The 22,408-nt window shown below is 46.0% G+C and overlaps 1 protein-coding gene across 7 annotated transcripts in view; it reads left to right on the top strand.

The window, feature by feature from the left end:
* The window catches only part of LOC118384865 (dynamin-1-like), a 124,913-nt gene that overhangs the window by 39,214 nt on the left and 63,291 nt on the right, over positions 1–22,408 (top strand). For all 7 annotated transcript variants that reach the window (XR_008139353.1, XM_052521190.1, XM_052521193.1 and 4 more), the window contains exons 2-8: positions 9,452–9,525; positions 18,084–18,233; positions 18,721–18,924; positions 19,150–19,248; positions 20,399–20,559; positions 21,053–21,195; positions 21,402–21,537. Coding sequence is in view for 6 of the 7 variants with exons in the window: in XM_052521190.1 (XP_052377150.1) it covers positions 9,452–9,525; positions 18,084–18,233; positions 18,721–18,924; positions 19,150–19,248; positions 20,399–20,559; positions 21,053–21,195; positions 21,402–21,537 (967 nt within the window). In the remaining variant the exon portion in view is untranslated. The remainder of the gene's footprint in view (positions 1–9,451; positions 9,526–18,083; positions 18,234–18,720; positions 18,925–19,149; positions 19,249–20,398; positions 20,560–21,052; positions 21,196–21,401; positions 21,538–22,408) is intronic.

Genomic DNA, 22,408 nt, shown 5'->3' with positions numbered 1-22,408 from the left:
TCAATACTGTACCTGCTATGCTGATGAGGTAACATTATGACACTACCATATCAATACTGTACCTGCTATGCTGATGAGGTAACATTATGACACTACCATATCAATACTGTACCTGCTATGCTGATGAGGTAACATTATGACACTACCATATCAATACTGTACCTGCTATGCTGATGAGGTAACATTATGACACTACCATATCAATACTGTACCTGCCATGCTGATGAGGTAACATTATGACACTACCATATCAATACTGTACCTGCTATGCTGATGAGGTAACATTATGACACTACCATATCAATACTGTACCTGCCATGCTGATGAGGTAACATTATGACACTGCCATATCAATACTACCATATGCTGATGAGGGTAACATTATGACACTACCATACCTACCTGCCATGCTGATGAGGTAACATTATGACACTACCATATCAATACTGTACCTGCTATGCTGATGAGGTAACATTATGACACCCTATCAATACTGTACCTGCCATGCTGATGAGGTAACATTATGACACTGCCATATCAATACTGTACCTGCCATGCTGATGAGGTAACATTATGACACTACCATATCAATACTGTACCTGCATGCTGATGAGGTAACATTATGACACTACCATATCAATACTGTACCTGCCATGCTGATGAGGTAACATTATGACACTACCCTATCAATACTGTACCTGCCATGCTGATGAGGTAACATTATGACACTACCATATCAATACTGTACCTGCCATGCTGATGAGGTAACATTATGACACTACCATATCAATACTGTACCTGCCATGCTGATGAGGTAACATAAACACTACCATAAGGATACCTGTTATGCTGATGAGGTAACATTATGACACTACCATATCAATACTGTACCTGCCATGCTGATGAGGTAACATTATGACACAACCATATCAATACTGTACCTGCCATGCTGATGAGGTAACATTATGACACTACCATATCAATACTGTACCTGCCATGCTGATGAGGTAACATTATGACACTACCATATCAATACTGTACCTGCCATGCTGATGAGGTAACATAAACACTACCATAAGGATACCTGTTATGCTGATGAGGTAACATTATGACACTACCCTATAAATACCTGCTACGCAAGGAGTGGGCCGGTCCGGACGATGAATGTGGAAATCTCGGATGATGTTGGGATCTAGAATGTCATCCACCGGAACCCAACACCGCTCCTCTGGACCGTACCCCTCCCAAACCACCAGGTACTGGATCCGACAACCACGACGTCTGGAGTCCAGAATGATCCTTGTGACTGATCACCACATCAGGCACACTGACCCTCAACATGGGTGCCCCTCATGGGTGCATGCTTAGTCCCCTCATGTACTTCCTGTTCACCCACAACTGCGTGGCCGCCCACGACTCCAACACCATCATTTAGTTTGCTGACGGCAGAACGTGGTAGGCCTGATCACCAACGACGATGAGAAAGCCTATAGGGAGGAGGTCCACAACCTCTCCCTCAATGTCAACAAGACAAAAGAGCTGATAGTGGACTACAGGAAACGGAGGGCCAAGCACGTCCCCATCCACGTCTTCACGTTCCTCGGTGTCCACATCACTAAGGACCTATCATGGTCCAGACACACCAACACACTCATCAAGAGGGCATGACAATGCCTCTACCCCTTCAGGAAAAAAAAGCATGGGCCCTTAGATCCTCAAAAAGTTCTACAGCTGCACCATTGAGAGCGTCTTGATTAGCTGCATCACTGCTTGGTATGGCAACTGCTTGGCATCCGATCATAAGGCGCTACAAAGGGTATTGCGGATGGCCCAGTACATCACTGGGGCTGAGCTCTCTGCCATCCAGAACCTCTATACCAGGCGGTGTCTTTGTCAAAGACTCCAGCCACCCAAGTCACAGACTGCAAGTGGTACCGGAGCACCAAGTTAATAATAATATAATAATACATGCCATTTAGCAGACGCTTTTATCCAAAGCGACTTACAGTCATGTGTGCATACATTCTACGTATGGGTGGTCCCGGGGATCGAACCCACTACCCTGGCGTTACAAGCGCCATGCTCTACCAACTGAGCTACAGGACCACCCCTGTGGTTCTACCCCCCAACCAAAATAATAAATAAATAAAAATGTATATATACAGGTATATATATATATATATATATTTTTTAATGTAATACACTATAATACAATACATTTGATGTGAGACACAAAATGGCCTCCCAGTGTATTTCCTGGAAGCGACCAGGCCCCATATCTGTCAATCATGTACTGTTGGGCTCTGATTGGCATGCCGGAACCTTTGTTGTTTACAGACATTGGCTGATTTCAGGGTAGAAGATGAGAGGTGTCGGAAATCTCCCTGTCCTTCCTCCTCTCCTCTTCTTCTCTACCCCCCAGCCCCTCTCTCACTCGCTCTCCATCTCCTCCCATGTTTAATTAGCACAGCAACACTAGACCTTGACTAAGGCAGGGACCTACACTAGCCCGCAGACCCTGGCACAGAGACAGCCAGCTGGGGGACATGTGGCCCATACACAGGGTGGAGGTGGAAGTCGCAATTAGGGCACTGATCCAGGCCCATGTTTCCTTTTCTAGCCTTTAATAATTAGAAACAGGACAGGTGGAGAAATCTGATCACAGACCAGTGTATAGGGGAGTACCACCACCACTATTACTGGATGATTCTATCCATTGGTGGTAATAGTCTACCTATATAAAGAATCCTATTGAAACCAGAGGACTTTAAAATATCAACCGGTGCAAAAGGGCCTCAAGGCAGGTTTCAAATCAATTGACTAATTTCTAATATCAAGGAAACTGCTGTCAGAACCAAACTGCAAAAACATGCATTTGGCCAGTGTCAATAAAGTACCATTTAGAGGTGCAAGGTGGAGAACAGTGATTGTCCCACGCAGTGAACCGACAACAGCATCCACAGAACTTCATGATTGAGAGTGCAGGAGGCCTACCAGACAAACAAACCAATGAATCATCATTCACCAGAAAGCTCGTAGTGGAGACCTCACACACACTGTTATCCTGTCACGGTCGCCGCTAAGGGTGACCTAATGTACCCAAGGTACAGGTGGGAACAGACATCAGTTACAAACATCTTGGTGCGATGCCTCCGACAGTTGCTATTGCAATGATTAGTTGAATTTGTCCCTGTTATTTTATATGTCCTTATCAGATGAACACGGGTTGGTTGCTGGCTGTTTGGTGTACAGAGCCTGTACTTTCCTCCAAGGTGAAGTATTGCTCTAGAAATATGAGCTTCGTCATCAGATTTCCAAATAAATTATTAATCGAAAGATAGGGATATCTATTTCTCAGATCACCACCAATTTCTACTGATGCAGTTGTTCTAGGTCAAAGAAGTGCTTACTGCAGAGTGGATTGCGCTGTTCTCTTCTGGAGAACCCAATTTGAGAGCACACGTTTATTAGAGTGCTGGTGCTTGCAGCATTTAGACTAGAATAGGTCAAATGGTGTCTTCTGCCACGTAGGCTTCCTCTCATTTGCTGACAAGTCAAAACAATTAATCTCTACTGGTCCAATTGGAGAGATTATTAATGCAGGGTGGAATTACAGTATATTACACAATGTGAAGAATGCAAAATGCAAGGGATGATCTGTATCCCCAACATAAGCAGGACAGTATGGGCTGTAGTATGGCCCGACTCTCTTTCTCCAATCCTATTTCTAGTCTGTGCGAACGAAGATATACTGTAGATAGATAGCCCTTCACTGCCTGACTGACACGAATAGATAATGGGCTCCTCACTGGCTAGCACTGCTGGGAAGTGTAGTCTACTTTGGCTATTTATTGGTGATCGTTGTTTTTCCCTTTTAAGATATTTATCACTGCATGTCACTTTATTTGTCGCCTCGTTTCATTTAAGTTGGCCTATTATTATTGATGGAAGGTGGGTCTAGTCCTACTTTGTACACGCTATTGTTTTTAGGATAACTGATAGAGGCAGTTGTGTCATTGCTTGTGAAACGATTCTGGCGAGAGAGGGTAAAATAAGCAAGATATAGTGGAAGATAGGGGGTAGAGACGAGGGAAAGTGTGAGAGGAAAGAAAGAGAGAGCGAGAGTGGGGCTGGGTTTGCTGACTTTACACTGCTCAAAGGGATTACATTTAATCTGTGAGGCTTCACACAGCTCACCAACAACCAGCACTCTCATTGGCTCCCACCCTTACTTTAATCTGGGCGCACGCCATCGGCCAAGAACGAGCCGTTTGATTGGCCCTTTCACTACAACGACTGTAATCTGGAGGTGTACATGGCGATACAACAAGCAATCTCAGCCACTAAGGCTGTGGCCTGGGGGACAGTGAAATAGCTTTTTCTGGTTCTCGTATTCATAGTGTGACTGTAATTGCTGCACCCCATTGATCATGATTAGATTACAGCCTGTAGTCTGTACATTTACAGCTGAAGAGTGATATTATGCATTGTAGGGAAGGGCCCGTAAGTAAGCATTTCACTGTTAGTCAACACCTGTTGTTTACCAAGAATGTGACAAACAAAAATCCTTTTTATTTTACTTATTCGACCAGGCCAAATACATTATCATTACTGGCAGGAGATCCACTGGTGTTGTAGTTTAAAGCACCGTATGGCACTATCATCATTTCCACCCAGCTGGCTAAGTGTGTTGGAGCATGGTGTTGGAGCATGGTGTTAGCAACACTAAGGTCGTGGGTTCAAGTCCCACCAGGACCGTGTGTTTTGAATATGTGTTGACCCTAGGTCGGTTTAGATAAATGTATGTAATGTTATTGTGAATCAATCAGAGTGACTGTGTAGGAGAGGAAATGATCGGTGACTGTTATTGGACTAAAGCTCATTGTGGTTCTGTTGTTATTCCTCACAAAGCCTCCAGTCTACGAAGCTGAATGTCAGACAACGACAACTCCCTCTCTTCCACTAAGCAAGGCACAGGATATTCACGTGCATATAGGCATGCTTTGGAGTGTGTGTGTTGTGTGTGTGTGTGTGTGTGTGTGTGTGTGTGTGTGTGTGTGTGTGTGTGTGTGTGTGTGTGTGTGTGTGTGTGTGTGTGTGTGTGTGCAATAAATGTGTGTGAGTCAATGGTGCTCTGCTGCAGATGCCTGGCAGGTTGTCAGTGCTGGACAGGTCTATTGACCGTGTGTGTCTGTGTGTGTACAGGTGTACAGGTGTGTGTACGTGTGTATTTATACACAGCAGAGACACAATATAATATTGAATAATCTGTTTGTTTATACAGTTTCCTTATGGGTGGATATGTTTGTCTGCTCAGTGCCTTCATAGTCGACCTTGCTTTGACAGTGGATAGCCGCTGGCTGGGGTGTTTGTATGCTATCACCAGACAGGGAGAGGGGTTGAGTCTCCCAATGGGATTAGACGGATGGTAGATGGGTGGACTGTCCATAATTACAGCTGCCCATACGTGACCGAGAAGGTGGGGGTGGAGGAGAGGTACAGGCTGGGGTGGAGGAGAGGTACAGGCTGGGGTGGAGGGGAGGGGAGGGGCAGGCTTGGGTGGAGGAGAGATACAGGCTTTGGTGGAGGGGAGGGGCAGGCTTGGGTGGAGGAGAGATACAGGCTTGGGTGGAGGAGAGATACAGGCTTGGGTGGAGGGGAGGGGCAGGCTTGGGTGGAGGAGAGATACAGGCTTGGGTGGAGGAGAGATACAGGCTTGGGTGGAGGGGAGGGACAGGCTTGGGTGGAGGGGAGGGGCAAGCTTGGGTGGAGGAGAGATACAGGCTTGGGTGTAGGGGAGGGGCAGGCTTGGGTGGAGGAGAGGGACAGGCTTGGGTGGAGGAGAGATACAGGCTTGCGTGGTGGAGAGATACAGGCTTGGGTGGAAGGGAGGGGCAGGCTTGGGTGGAGGAGAGGTACAGGCTTGGGTGGAGGAGAGATACAGGCTTGGGTGGAGGGGAGGTACAGGCTTGGGTGGAGGAGAGGTACAGGCTTGGGTGGAGGAGAGATACAGGCTTGGGTGGAGGAGAGGTACAGGCTTGGGTGGAGGAGAGGTACAGGCTTGGGTGGAGGAGAGGTACAGGCTTGGGTGGAGGAGAGGTACAGGCTTGGGTGGAGGAGAGGTACAGGCTGGGGTGGAGGAGAGGTACAGGCTTGGGTGGAGGAGAGGTACAGGCTTGGGTGGAGGAGAGGTGCATGCTGGGGTGGAGGAGAGGTACAGGCTTGGGTGGAGGAGAGGTACAGGCTTGGGTGGAGGAGAGATACAGGCTTGGGTGGAGGAGAGATACAGGCATGGGTGGAGGAGAGGTACAGGCTTGGGTGGAGGAGAGATACAGGCTTGGGTGGAGGAGAGGTACAGGCTTGGGTGGAGGAGAGGTACAGGCTTGGGTGGAGGAGAGATACAGGCTTGGGTGGAGGAGAGATACAGGCATGGGTGGAGGAGAGGTACATGTTGGGTGGAGGAGAGGTACAGGCTTGGGTGGAGGAGAGGTACAGGCTTGGGTGGAGGAGAGATACAGGTTTGGGTGGAGGAGAGATACAGGCTTGGGTGGAGGAGAGGTACAGGCTTGGGTGGAGGAGAGGTACAGGCTTGGGTGGAGGAGAGATACAGGCTTGGATGGAGGAGAGATACAGGCATGGGTGGAGGAGAGGTACATGTTGGGTGTAGGAGAGGGGCAGGCTGGGTGGAGGGGGGGAGGGGAGGGACATGCTGGGGTGGAGGGGAGGGGCAGGCTGGTGTGGGGGAGAGGGCAGGCTGGGGTGGAGGAGAGGGGCAGGCTGGGGTGGAGGGAGGGGCAGGCTGGGGTGGGGGAGAGGGGCAGGCTGGGGTGGGGGATAGGTGCAGGCTGGGGTGGGGGAGAGGTGCATGCTGGGGTGGAGGGAGAGGTACAGGCTTGGGTGGAGGAGAGTGGTAGGCTGGGGTGGAGGGGAGGGGCAGGCTAGGGTGGGGGGAGAGGTGCAGGCTGGGGTGGGGGAGAGGGGCAGGCTGGGGTGCATAGGCTGGGGGGGGAGAGGTGCTGGCTGGGGTGGGGGAGAGGGGCAGGCTGGGGTGGGGGAGAGGGGCAGGCTGGGGTGGGGGAGAGGGGCAGGCTGGGGTGGAGGAGAGGTGCAGGCTGGGGTGGGGGAGAGGGGCAGGCTGGGGTGGGGGAGAGGGGCAGGCTGGGGTGGGGGAGAGGGGCAGGCTGGGGTGGGGGAGAGGGGCAGGCTGGGTGGAGGAGAGGTACAGGCTGGGGTGGAGGAGAGGTGCAGGCTGGGGTGGGGGAGAGGGGCAGGCTGGGTTGGGGGAGAGGGGCAGGCTGGGGTGGGGGAGAGGGGCAGGCTGGGGTGGGGGAGAGGGGCAGGCTGGGGTGGGGGAGAGGGGCAGGCTGGGGTGGGAGAGAGGGGCAGGCTGGGGTGGGGGAGAGGGGCAGGCTGGGGTGGACACACACACCCACTCCTTCACTCTGTTTTCCCCTGCAATCACATATAACAGGCTATTGATGTGGTGAATGCTTGTCAGCATTGCTACATGATGGTTTGTGCATGTGTGCGTCCATCCGTGTTTGCTAATTTGTGCGACTGAGCCCATTCAGCAAGTATGTAGCAGATGTATGAATGTGTGCACTTGTGCACGTGTGTGGGGTGGATACCCCAGGAACCATGCCTTGCCTTGAGCCATCCCCCCAGCCAAAGCAGCGTTTGGGATGGAGATGGATTGGTGTGGTGTGTGTGACAGGGTCTGGTTGGTTGGTGCCGGCTCCGCCCATCTGGAAAGTCCATATGGTGGTGTTTTTGGGGAAGGAGGGGACCTGCAGTGGAGTGGAGAAGGGGGAGAGAGCCAGGTTTACACCCCAACCAGAGAAAGGCCTTAGACAGGAAATTGATTTGACACAGTAGGAAACGGAGCTGTTGTAGACAAGACAGTGCTGCCAATGCTTTCTATGTTTATCTATGGCTGGAGGCAGGTGAAGACACTCATATCTCTCTCTTGCTCTCTCACTCTCTCGCTCTTTCTCTCTCTCGCTCTTTCTCTCTCTCGCTCTCCCTCTCTCTCTCTCTTTTTCTGAGGTAGTTGAAGAGACACTCTCTTGCTCTCTCTCTCTCTTTCTGACCCAGAGCTGCAAATTAAAAGAAAAAATGAAACAGTTGAAAACATTGATAAAAGCTTCAGAGGGAGTCTATAGAGTCTACAATGCTAGTGTGTGGAGAATGTCTTCTGAGAGCCTTTCAGTCTTTTTTTAAAGAGCTTACATTGAGTGTGTTCTGGAGCACAGAAATAGACTGCAGAAGAAAAATGAGGAAATGTTTCATTTCTCTTCTCACTCCATAGAGAATTAATGGAGAATTAATGGAGAATTAATGGAGAATTAATAGAGAATTAATGGAGAATTAATGGAGAATTAATCGTTTTATGTGGGATATTTGTCCCAATAAGATTTTGTATATGAGATTAGTGTTGCTCTTCAGCAAACACCCCGCAGAATGTAGAGTCCTGTTCTCAGCTTGCCGAAGCACCACTGTCACATGATAAGGGTAGGCTCTCAGGCTACTAACTTTAGCTGCCCCTTGTTTGAACAAAGCCTGCAATTATGGTGCTGATTATCCAGTGATTTATCCATTAAAGACCCAGGCCTGCCTGGCACGGCACTGATTCCATTCAATGCCACCTGACAATGGAGCTGAGGAAAGAGAGTGCTCGTCAGCTGTGCTAGAGCTACAGTACAGCTCTCTCTCCCTGTGCCTTCTTTCTCTCTCTCCCTTTCTCTTGCTCTCTCTCATCCTCTCTGCACCCTCTCTCTCTCACTGTTTTTGCTATTATGTACTCTGCTCTCTCCCTTCCTCACCCTCTCAATAATTTTCTCCCTCGGCAATCTTCTTTTTCTCTCTTCCTCCATATCTCTCTCTCTCTCTCTCTCTCTCTCTCTCTCTCTCTCTCTCTCTCTCTCTCTCTCTCTCTCTCTCTCTCTCTCTCTCTCTCTCTCTCTCTCTCTCTCTCTCTCTCTCTCTCTCTCTCTCTCTCTCTCTCTCTCTCTCTCTCTCTCTCTCTCTCTCTCTCTCTCTCTCTCTCTCTCTCTCTCTCTCTCTCTCTCTCTCTCTCTCTCTCTCTCTCTCTCTCTCTCTCTCTCTCTCTCTCTCTCTCTCTCTCCTCTGTCCCAGTGCTTATCAGTCCCTGCATGCTCAGACCTCACACAGGCTCTCAAGTGGGCTACTCTCAGAAAGAGCTAATTGTAATCGCATCCCAGACAAAGACTGCCAGGTGGAATAGAAAGTGTTTCCTGAAAAACAGCACCGATTTTAAGGCAACAGCCATTTACAGAAACTGCAGTGACAGTCTGTCCATTTTCAGCTTCAATATGTCTCGCAGTCCCACTTTCTATGAGATAAAAATGTATGAAACACTCCGACTCTGAGATGCTTAATGAATATGGGCCCAGGTGTTTCCATAACCATGGTTCTCTCCCGTGTGTTACAGAGATTTCCTTCCCCGTGGCTCTGGCATCGTCACCCGCCGTCCGTTGGTCCTCCAGCTGATCAACTGTCCCACAGGTAAACTCTTCCCCATCCCTCCCTTCCACCTGCCTCCTCACCAGAGCAGTGGTGTAGTGTAAATTCTTTAGGTGAGGGATAGCGATTGTTTTTTTATTTATTTTTTTTTTTAATTTTTTTTTATATAGGACGTCATCATTTTCTCAGTCAAAGTTTGTACCGTAAGATATAGCCAAATTAATAGCCTATCAATATTGAATATGCATAAAATGCATCCTCCAATTGCGTCCTCTGCCATCATCACTCTCAATTGTGAATGATAATTATTCACATTTTACTGGTGAAACATCCACACTGCATCTCCATGCAAATCATTTGATTCATCTCAATCAGTTTCATGGTAATAAGCATTTATATATTCCTGAATGGCTGTTCTGTGAGTGAATTAGAGCAGATGTGTTAAAACATTATTAGCCTTTCTTGTGTTTTGTTTCATTCAAAGCGTATATCCTGCATAGTGGCTCTGTTGGTATTTGGCGCATTTAATTATTTACTATTCAGCTTCAGCGAACCATCCTAAAATCTCATTCCAAATGAGGTGTTGTTGGTGTAACAGTAGTGTCGCAGGCCTACTATGTTATGGAAAATGCAAATGAATCATTCTGATCTTACAAACATTGATTCAGCTTGGATCTAACTTTACTAAACGAGCACCATTGTGAAAAGTGATAATCTTCTATTTGTAGTAGTAATAATATTATGTGATGAGTTTGACTATTAGCCGTAGGCAACAGATCTTGATGACATGCCATTTTAAGTGATTAGAGCGTCCAACTTGTGGTGCTGAAGGACAGCACCAGGATCGCGCAATGATGTTAAACAAGTTGAACCAACTTGTGGTGCTGAAGGACAGCACCAGGATCGCGCAATGATGTTAAACAAGTTGAACCAACTTGTGGTGCTGAAGGACAGCACCAGGAGCATGATGTTAAACAGGAACCAACTTGTGGTGCTGAAGGACAGCACCAGGCGCAATGATGTTAAACAAGTTGAACCAACTTGTGGTGCTGAAGGACAGCACCAGGATCGCGCAATGATGTTAAACAAGTTGAACCAACTTGTGGTGCTGAAGGACAGCACCAGGATCGCGCAATGATGTTAAACAAGTTGAACCAACTTGTGGTGCTGAAGGACAGCACCAGGATCGCGCAATGATGTTAAACAAGTTGAACCAACTTGTGGTGCTGAAGGACAGCACCAGGATCGCGCAATGATGTTAAACAAGTTGAACCAACTTGTGGTGCTGAAGGACAGGTGAACGACAGCTCTGTGCATTTGTTTTAAAACAGCCATATACTCAAGCTTTTGGTGTGGTGTATTCATGCAACTCAATAACCTATAACCTAAATGCATTATTACCTCCAACTTGGCCCAATTCACATTTCCAATTGCCCACCCTGTCACACCAGGCTAGAATGGGCCCTGCGTCTCAACCAATAGCCAATGTAGGCTAAATATTCCAAGCAGGGCTACAGCAACTTCCAGAGAGGATCAGGCTCCTTGGGCTTTGCAGTGGCCACTTGGGAGAATGGTGTCACTGTAACCAAGTGGTCACATATATTCTGGGTTCCACTGTGTTAGAGTAGAGAGGAGTTTTTTGAACATCAATGCAGACACAGGGTCAATTTAGATTTTTTATTTTTTTTCTGGCTGGCCAAAGTGGTGAAGCCTCCGCCGGACCTCCACTGTGCATACGTAGCCTGTATAGTTCTTCATCATTCTCGCCACCGCCAGAGAGAAGACAGGGAAGAAACCACCATTCACCTACAGTGCCTTCAGAAAGTATTCACACCCCTTCAATTTTTCAAAATGTTGTTGTGCTACAACCTGAATTTAAAATGGATTAAATTGAGATTTGGTGGTCACTGGTCTACACACAATAACCCATATTGTCAACGTGGAAAAATGTTTTTAGAAATGTTTACAAATGTATAAAAAATTACAAGCTGAAATGTCTTGAGTCAATAAGTATTCAACCCCTTTGTTATGGCCTAAATAAGTTCAGGAGTAAACATTTGCATAACAAGTCCCATAATAAGTTGTATGGACTCACTCTGTCTGCAATAATAGTGTTTAACATTATTTTTGAATGACTACCTCACCTCTGTACCCCACACATACATTTATCTGTATGGTCCCTTAGTCGAGCATTGAATTTCAAACACAGATTTAACGGCAACGACCAGGGAGGTTTTCCAATGCCAAAGAAGGGCACCTGTTGGTAGATGGGTCAAAATAAAAAAAACTGAGATTGAATATCCCTTTGAGCACGGTGAAGTTATAAATTACACTTTGGAAGGTGTATCAATACACTCAGTCACTACAAAGATACAGGCGTCCCTTCTAAACCAGTTGTCATAGGCAAAGGAAACCGCTCAGGGATTTCACAATGAGGCCAAATGGTAAGTTTAAAACAGTTACAGAGTTTAATGGCTGTGATAGGAGAAAACTGAGGATGGATTGTAGTTGTAGTTACTCCACAATACTAACCTAAATGACAGAGTGAAAAGAAGGAAGACTGTACAGAATACAAATATTCCTAAACACATCCTGTTTGCAATAAGGCACTAAAGTAATGCTGACATAAATGTAGAAAAGATATTAACTTTTTGATGTGAATACTAAGTGTAATGTTTGGTGAAAATCCAACAAAACAAAACGCATCACTTATTACCATTCTTTATATTTTGGTGGTGGCTGCATCATGTTATGGGTATGCTTGTCATTGCCAAGGAATGGGGAGTTTTCTGGGATAAAAAGAAACAGAATAGAGCTAAGCACAGATAAAATCCTAGAAAACCTGGTTCAGTCTGCTTTCCAAACACTGGGAGACAAATTCACCTTTCAGGACAATAACCTAAAACCCAAGGCCAAATATACAATGGAGTTGCTTACCAAGACGACATTGAATGTTCCTGAGTGGCCTAGTTACAGTTTTGACTTCAATCAGCTTGAAAATCTACAGCAAGACACGAAGATGGCTGTCTAGCAATGATCAACAACCAACTTGACAGAGCTTATAGAATTTTAAAAGAATCATGTGCAAATATTGTACAATCCAAGTGTGCAAAGCTCTTAGAGACTTACCTAGAAAGAATCACAGCTGTAACTGCTGCCAAAGGTGATTCTAACATGTATTGACTCAGGGGTGTGAATACTTATGTAAATAAGATATTTTCTATAAATTTGCAAAAATGTCAAAAAACATATTTTCACTTTGTCATTATCTCGTATATATATATTTTTAAATGTCACGTCCTGACCATAGAGAGTCTTTATTTTCTATGGTGGAGTAGGTCAGGGTGTGACTAGGGGGTTAGTCTAGTTTATATTTTCTATGTGGGGTTCTAGTTTTGTTTTCTATGTTGGTGATTGGTATGATTCCCAATTAGAGGCAGCTGGTAATCATTGTCTCTAATTGGGGATCATATTTAGGTAGCCTTTTTCCACCTGTGTTTTATGGGATATTGTTTATGTGTAGTTGCATGTCAGCACGACACTGTCATCAGGTTTAGTTTAGTCTTTATTGTTTTGTTGTGTGGTTCACTTATTTCAAATAAAAGATGTGGAACCCAGATCACGCTGCAGCTTGGTCCGATAATTATTCCAGCGGACGTGACATTAAAATCCATTTTGAATTCAGGCTGTAACACATAAGTTAAGGGGTATGTATACCTCTAGGCCACCATACATAGTTACTTGGTTTGTCATTCTATTGTTTTTCATGGAATATTTGTGGTAATTAAAAATCTTTTATTTGGAATTTATCCAAATTAATTTTCAAGGAATAGTTTTACCAGCCCCGTCTATTGTTGAACGTAAAAATGTGAAGGAGTGCTGTGGCAGCACCACACCAGTGAAGGAGTGCTGTGGCAGCACCACACCAGTGAAGGAGTGCTGTGGCAGCACCACACCAGTGAAGGAGTGCTGTGGCAGCACCACACCAGTGAAGGAGTGCTGTGGCAGCACCACACCTGTGGCAGCACCGCACCAGTGCTCTTGAGGTCCAGGCTGCCTGCCATCCAGGACCTCAACACCAGGCGGTATCAGAGGAAGGCCCTAAAAATTGTCAAAGACCCCAGCCACCCCAGTCATAGACTGTTCTCTCTACTACCGCAATGCAAGCAGTACCAGAGTGCCAAGTCTAGCACAAAAAGTGTAAAAGAGGGTGTGTGTGTGTGTGTGTGTGTGTGTGTGTGTGTGTGTGTGTGTGTGTGTGTGTGTGTGTGTGTGTGTGTGTGTGTGTGTGTGTGTGTGTGTGTGTGTGTGTGTAAATAGTCCTGTTAGCCATAAGACTCCTGCACAGGTAATCAAATGGCTATTTGCATTGTGTGCCCCCCCCCCCCACACCATCTTTTACTCTGCTGCTACTTTCTGTTTATCATATATGCATAGTTACTTTAACTATACATTCATGTACATACTACCTCAATTGGCCCAACCAACCTGTGCTCCTGCACATTGGCTAACCGGGCTATCTGCATTGTGTCCCACCACCCGCCAACCCCTCTTTCACGCTACTGCTACTCTCTGTTCATCATATATGCATAGTCACTTTAACCATATCTACATGTACATATTACCTCAATCAGCCTGAATAACCGGTGTCTGTATGTAGCCTCGCTACTTTTATAGCCTCACTACTGTATATAGCCTGTCTTTTTACTGTTGTTTTATTTCTTTACTTATCAATTGTTTACCACAAATACCTTTTTTGCACTATTGGTTAGAGCCTGTAAGTAAGCATTTCAATGTAAGGTCTACACCTGTGACAAATAAACTTTGATTTGATTTGATGACAGTGGCTTGGTAGTGTTGTTATGGTAACTTCATAATGCAGAGTAGGCTTTCAATAACAGGCTTCATCACAATGCAACATATGATATATATATATATACTACCGTCAAAGTTTGGGTTCACTTAGAAATGTCCTTGTTTTTGAAAGAAAAGCAATTAAAATAAAATAAAATAGATCAGAAATACAGTGTAGACATTAATGTTGTAAATGACTATTGTAGCTGGAAACGGCTGATTTGTAATGGAATATCTACATAGGAGTACAGAGGCCCATTATCAGCAACCATCACTCCTGTGCTCCAATGGCACATTGTGTTAGCTAATTCAAGTTTATCATTTTAAAAGGCTAATTGATCATTAGAAAATCCCCTTGCAATTATGTTAGCACAGCTGAAATATCTTGTCCTGATTAAAGAAGCAATAAAACTGGCCTTCTTTAGACTAGTTGAGGATCTGGAGCATCAGCATTTGCGGGTTCGATTACAGGCTCAAAATGGCTAGAAATAATGGCTATTCCATGTGAGAAATTGCCAAGAAACTGAAGATCCCGTACAACGCTGTGTACTACTCCCTTCACAGAACAGTGCAAACTGTTAGAAAGAGGAGTTGGAGGCCCCGGTGCACAACTGAGAAAGAGGACAAGTACATTACAGTGTCTAGTTTGAGAAACCAGCAGCTTCGTTAAATAGTAACCGCAAAACACTAGTCTCAACGTCAACATTGAAGAGGCGACTCCGGGATGCTGGCCTTCTAGGTAGAGTTCCTCTGTCCAGTGTCTGTGTTCTTTTGCCCATATTAATATTTTATTTTTGTTGGCCAGTCTGAGATATGTATTTTTCTTTGCAACTCTGCCTAGAAGGCCAGCAATGGTGACAGCGAGTCTTGCTGGGGTCTGACACATAAGGAAATCAACTTTACAAGCAAAAATACTTTACAATAAAGAAAATAAAAAAGCATAACAATTAAATGGAAGACACAAATGTACAAAATAAAAAAAGCAAAATAAATAAATAATAATGATGTGTGGGTGTGTGTAGTGTGTGCATCTATGAATTATATATACAGTGCATTCAGGAAAGTATTCAGACGTATTGACTTTTTCCACATTTTGTTACGTTACAACCTTATTCTAAAATGGATTAAATTGTCATTTTTTCTCATCAATCTACACACAATAAAGCAAAAACAGGTTTATCAAAATCGTAGCAAATTTTGTCAAAATAAAAAATGGAAATATCACGTTTACATAAGCATTCAGATCCTCTACTCAGTACTTTGTTGAAGCACCTTTGGCAGCGATTACAGCCTTAACTATTCTTGGGTATGACGCTACAAGCTCGGCACACCTGGATTTTGGGGAGTTTCTCCTATTCTTCTCTGCAGATCCTCTCAAGCTCTGTCAGATTGGATGGGGAGCGTTGCTGCAAAGCTATTTTCAGGTCTCTCCAGAGATGTTAGATCGGGTTTAAATCCGGCTCTGGCTGGGCCACTCAAGGACATTCAGAGACATGTCCCAAAGCCACTCCTGCGTTGTCTTGGCTATGTGCTTAGGGTTGTTGTCCTGTTGGAAGGTGAACCTTTGTCCCAGTCTGAGTTCCTGAGCGCTCTGGAGCAGGTTTCCATCAAAGATTTCGTCTTGGTTTCAGCAGACCAGAGAATCTTGTTTCTCATGGTCCGAGAGTCTTTAGGTGCCTTTTGGCAAACTCCAAGCAGGCTGTCATGTGCCTTATACTGAGGAGTGGCTTCCGTCTTGCCACTCTATCATAAAGGCCTGATTGGTGGAGCTGCAGAGATTGTTGTCCATCTGGAAGTATCTCCCATCTCCTCAGAGGAACTCTACAGCTCTGTCAGATTGACCATCGGGTTCTTGGTTACCTCCCTGACCAAGGCCCTTCTAGGAAGAGTCTTGGTGGTTCCAGTCTTCTAAGAATGATGGAGGCCACTGTGTTATTGGGGACCTTCAATGCTGCAGACATTTTTTGGTATCCTTCCCCAGATTTGTGCCTCGACACAATCCTGTCTCAGATCTCTACAGACAATTCCTTCGACCTCATGGCTTGGTTTTTGCTCAGACATGCCCTGTCAACTGTGGGACCTTATATAGACAGGTGTGTGCCTTTCCAAACCATGTCCAATCAATTGAATGTACCACAGGTGGACTCCAATCAAGTTGTAGAAACATCTCAAGGATGATCAATGGAAACAGGATGCACCTGATCTCAATGTCGAGTCTCAAAGCAAAGGGTCTGAATACTTATGTAAATAAGTCAATCAATCAAATTCAATCAAATGCATTTATAAAGCCCATCTTACATCAGCTGATGTCACAAAGTGCTGTACAGAAACCCAGCCTAAAACCCCAAACAGCAAGCAATGCAGGTGTAGAAGGCACCTGTATAAGTACAAGAATAAGTATTTGCAAACATTAAAAATATATACTATTTTCGCTTTACCATTATGGGGTATTGTGTGTAGATTGATGAGGAAAAAAACAATATTTAATACATTTTTTTAATAAGGTTGTAACGTAACAAAATGTGGAAAAAGTCAAGTGGTCTGAATACTTTCCGAATGCACTGTACATGTCCGTACATACACATGTGTAGTGTGTGTGTGTGTGTGTGTGTGTGTGTGTGTGTGTGTGTGTGTGTGTGTGTGTGTGTGTGTGTGTGTGTGTGTGTGTGTGTGCATCTATCAATTACACATACATGTCCGTACATACACATGTGTAGTGTGTGTGTGTGTGTGTGTGTGTGTGTGTGTGTGTGTGTGTGTGTGTGTGTGTGTGTGTGTGTGTGTGTGTGTGTGTGTGTGTGTGCATCTATCAATTACACATACATGTCCGTACATACACATGTGTGTGTGTGTGTGTGTGTGTGTGTGTGTGTGTGTGTGTGTGTGTGTGTGTGTGTGTGTGTGTGTGTGTGTGTGTGTGTGTGTGTGTGTGTGTGTGTGTGTGTGTGTGCATCTATCAATTACACATACATGTCCGTACATACACATGTGTGTGTGTGTGTGTGTGTGTGTGTGTGTGTGTGTGTGTGTGTGTGTGTGTGTGTGTGTGTGTGTGTGTGTGTGTGTGTGTGTGTGTGTGTGCATCTATCAATTACACATACATGTCCGTACATACACACAAACATTTGGTCACATGGGCGAGAGGCGTTGTGCTGTGAGGTGTTGCTTTATTTGTTTTTTGAAACCCAGTTTGTAGATGTATTGCGTTTACTGTATATTACAACATTTCAATATATATTTTAAGGTTCATGAAGACCAAACTGTCCTAGAGGAAAACCTGGTTCAGTCCTTAATGCTCAAGTAATGTATAGCCTACCCAAAGTCATTGGAGAGGTAGATTCTAAATAATCCCTTTGCAAAATAAATAAACAAAACACTAATCTCTGTCAAGACCAACCGTGGTCACCTGAGATCCTGTTAGCAGTAGTGTTTACATGTTAGGCCTTATTCATATCCTGTATTACCAAGTGGACAAAATGGGCTTCTAATTCTCTTAGGATCATTACAAGGTCTGTGTCCGTCTCATAGTGCCATCTAGTGTTGCTACATTATCTTTCAAACAGTGAGTGATGAAAAGCAAAGATATGACAGAACAACTGTCCTCATTTACATTCAAACTATCCTCGTTTCCATTCATTTCCATTCAAAATGGTGTCCTGTTTTTGTCATGGTTCTTGAATGATTTTGTTATCCTCACTCCCACTTTCCTTTCCTCTCCTCTTCTCTGTCCCCCTCTCCTTCTGCAGAATATGCAGAGTTCCTTCACTGTAAGGGGAAGAAGTTCACAGACTTCGATGAGGTTCGTGGGGAGATCGAGGCGGAGACGGACCGCATCACTGGGCAGAATAAGGGAATCTCACCTGTCCCAATAAATCTCAGGGTCTACTCCCCGCATGGTGAGGACACAGATCCTGCATCTTGGCACATGGGCAACTTGGCAGAACTACCATGGCGACACTCATAATACTTTGATTGTAGGAAAGAGTTTAACTTTATAAAATGGAATACAAGTATCTTAATTCTATACACAGAATTTGGTGAATCAAGTTTCCCTACTCCCTATTGGTCAAAACTGGCCACCAGTTTGATTGTATAGCAGGGCCCAAAGTTGGTTGTTGTATAGTGAGTCTCAATCAGGTACTATTAATTATATTATATAGTGTTTTATTTTCAAGGTTAGTATCATTCATCAGATCTGATATCATACTTACAAATCTCTCTCTGTCTCCACCTCTCTACCCTCTCCTTTCTCCCCCCTCTCCCCTCTCCACACTCTCTTCCCCTTTCCCCTCTACCCTCCCCTTCTATCCCCTCGGCCTTTCACATCTCTCTCCTCTCTGTCCTCCCCTCTCTCCCCCCTCTCTGCCCTTCTCTCTCCCCTAGTCCTGAATCTGACTCTGGTGGACTTGCCGGGGATGACCAAGGTCCCAGTAGGGGACCAGCCTGCGGACATTGAGCAGCAGATCAGAGACATGTTATATCAGTTTGTGACCAAGGACAACTGTCTGCTCCTGGCTGTTTCCCCGGCCAACTCTGATCTGGCCAACTCGGATGCCCTGAAGATTGCCAAAGAAGTGGACCCACAGGGTGGGTGAGGTTAACAAGATGTAGGCCTTCTGCTTTCATCTGTGCTCTCAGTATCATTCAACATCAAGTTGTGACAGAACAGTTAGACAAGGATGCAATTGAACCTACCTACAGTGCAGATCTGTACTTTTTTAATGTTTTGTGTGTGTGTGTGTGTGTGTGTGTGTGTGTGTGACCAGGTCAGTGAACCATTGGTGTGTGTGTGTGTGGTGTGTGTGTGACCAGGTCAGCGAACCATTGGTGTGATCACCAAGCTGGATCTGATGGATGAGGGGACTGACGCCAGAGAAATTCTGGAAAATAAGCTGCTCCCACTGCGAAGAGGTGAGACCACACCACACACACACACACACACACACACACACACACACACACACACACACACACACACACACACACACACACACACACACACACACACACACACACACACACACACACACACACACACACACACATACTGTCTCAGTGCTTCCCTCTAGTGGTTATCTAGTTGTGTTGCTCACTGCAGCAGTTGGAGGAAAGAGAGAGAGAGAGAGAGGGGGGTTGGAGGAAGTGAGAGAGAGAGAGAGAGAGAGAGAGAGAGAGAGAGAGGGGGTTGGAGGAAGTGAGAGAGAGAGAGAGGGTTGGAGGAAGAGAGAGAGAGAGAGAGAGAGAGAGAGAGAGAGAGAGAGAGAGAGAGAGAGAGAGAGAGAGAGGGTTGGAGAGAGAGAGAGGGTTGGAGGAAGAGAGAGAAAAAGATTGCAGAGAGAGTGAAGAAAAGAGAGAGTGAAGAAAATAAAGGGAGAGAGAAAGGTGGACAAAAACAATGTCTTGATTTCAGTGACACATCTGGAAAAAAATCTGTTATTTTCTTTGCAATAAAATATATTTGTGGGAAACCCTAATGCAATCCGCTTATGTGTCGTTTTTCCACTGGCGCTTGGTTAGAACCCAGGCATGTGCTCCTGAACGTTTTCCATGTCCTTTGTCTCTACCTTCTCTGCTTCTGTCACTCTCCCGTGTCGGAAGGCCTCATGTTAAACCACTAGCATATTTACAAGGCTATTGGCGTTCAGTCCAAAAGGTTATAGAGCAAGACATACTGCTTAACAGAGAAATGCATGAGAAAACTTAACGAGATGGGGATATGTGATCCCTCTTGCCCATGTGGCTGACATTCTTTATTTGTTTTCAGTCATAGCAGGATATGTAGGCATGTAGTACAATCGACAGCTGTTACAAATAACCATCCCACAATAGGGATGTGGGTAACTTCATGGAACCCCAGAACTCCCCTCCTCCTTCGGCCCACTACCCAGGGTGGTAAAACCAGACAGGCAAACAAACAAGAAAATAAATCTCGCCCACACAAACAAGAATAACAATTACCCTAACAAACTTTTCTTTCTTTTTTTCTCTCCACAAAACAACATTGTGCCTATCTTTGCATCCTGATATGTCCAGTATCAGCTGACCTCTCTCCCTGCCCCAGGTTACATCGGTGTGGTGAACAGGAGTCAGAAGGACATAGATGGGAAGAAGGACATCACAGCGGCCATGGCTGCAGAGAGGAAGTTCTTCCTGACCCACCCTGGATACAGACACCTGGCTGAACGCATGGGCACCCCCTACCTACAGAAAACACTCAACCAGGTCAGTCCCCTACCTACAGAAAACACTCAACCAGGTCAGTCCCCTACCTACAGAAAACACTCAACCAGGTCAGTCCCCTACCTACAGAAAACACTCAACCAGGTCAGTCCCCTACCTACAGAAAACACTCAACCAGGTCAGTCCCCTACCTACAGAAAACACTCAACCAGGTCAGTCCTCCTTTGTGTGTGTGTGTGTGTGTGGAGGAGAACACTAATACTTTCCTGATCTGTGGTTCAAATCCCTCAATCATTACCAAAGTGCATAGTAGGAATATTATTTTAGCGTTCACAATATGTATCTTTTCAGTTCATTTTTATAGCCTTCAGAGAAGTCTTCTGAGCCATACACATGACGCATTTTGATGCTTTCGACGAGTTTATAATATCCACTAGAGATGAGGGAGTAGAACGGTAGTAGGCTGGTATGCTAGATCACTGTAATCTCTTCCTTCGCATGTCATAACCCACACTGAGGACCTTGCCATCCTCAGCAACTGACCAATCACATCCGGGACACTCTGCCGGGCCTGCGGGCCAAGCTGCAGAGCCAGCTGCTGTCTATAGAGAAGGAGGTGGAGGAGTACAAGAACTTCAGACCTGACGACCCCTCCCGCAAGACCAAGGCCCTGTTGCAGTGAGTAGGACACACAAGTACGCACGATGGCATGCATGCACACACACACACACGCACGCACGCACGCACGCACGCACGCACGCACGCACGCACACACACACACACACACACACACACACACACACACACACACACACACACACACACACACACACACACACACACACACGTCTAACTCCCTTATCCCTGTATCCTTTACTCTCCAGGATGGTGCAGCAGTTCTCAGTGGACTTTGAGAAGCGTATCGAGGGCTCTGGGGACCAGATCGACACAGCAGAGCTGTCAGGCGGAGCCAAGATCAACCGCATCTTCCACGAGCGCTTCCCCTTCGAGCTGGTCAAGGTGTGTGTACTGTACTGTATGTGTGTGTCTCTTCCCAGGGCCCCCACTCTCCTAACTCTTGAGACAGACAGGGCTGTGGATCGACCCCAAACCAGAGACATTATTATAATTACAATAATTATTATTTGTTTAAAAAAATATAGTTTTTACTTTCACCCTTTTTCTCCCCAATTTCGTGATATCCAATTGGTAGTCTTGTCTCATCGCTGCAACTCCCCTACGGACTCGGTAGAGACGAAGGTTGAGAGCCGTGCGTCCCCCGAAACAAGACCCTGCCAAGCCGCACTGCTTCTTGTCACAATGCACGCTTAACCCGGGAAAGCCAGCCGCACCAATGTGTCGGTGGATACAACGTTCTGCTGGCGACCGAAGTCAGATTGGAGGCACCCGGCCCGCCAAAAGGAGTCGCTAGAGCGCGATGGGACAAGGAAATCTCAGCCGGCCAAACCCTCCCCTAACCCGGACAGCGCTGGGCCAATTGTGCGCCACCTCATTGGTCTCCCGGTCACGGCCGGCTGTGACACAGCCTGGGATTGAATCTGGGTCTGTAGGTACGCCTCAAGCACTGCGATGCAGTGCCTTAGACCACTGCACCACTCGGGAGGCCCAACCCAGAGACTTTATGAGGAAAACATTCTTCCCTCCCTCCCTCCCTCCCTTCCCTTCCCTCCCTCCCTCCCTCCCTCCCTCCCTCCCTCCCTCCCTCCCTCCCTCCCTCCCTCCCTTCACAGTAAAACATTCTGTTTGGCCTTGGCCACAGGATCTGGGCCTGCTGTGGCCAGACTACAGTCTCAGTCGTTAAACATCGCACAGTCCGACTGTCTGTCATCATAAACTCATGGTATAGCTGTGTCATATCAAATGATGAACA

This window comes from Oncorhynchus keta, chromosome 6, assembly GCF_023373465.1.
Source record: "Oncorhynchus keta strain PuntledgeMale-10-30-2019 chromosome 6, Oket_V2, whole genome shotgun sequence".
NCBI lineage: Eukaryota > Metazoa > Chordata > Actinopteri > Salmoniformes > Salmonidae > Oncorhynchus > Oncorhynchus keta.
The sequence above is the reverse complement of the archived record's forward strand: the minus strand, read 5'-3'. Positions and strand labels throughout refer to the sequence as shown.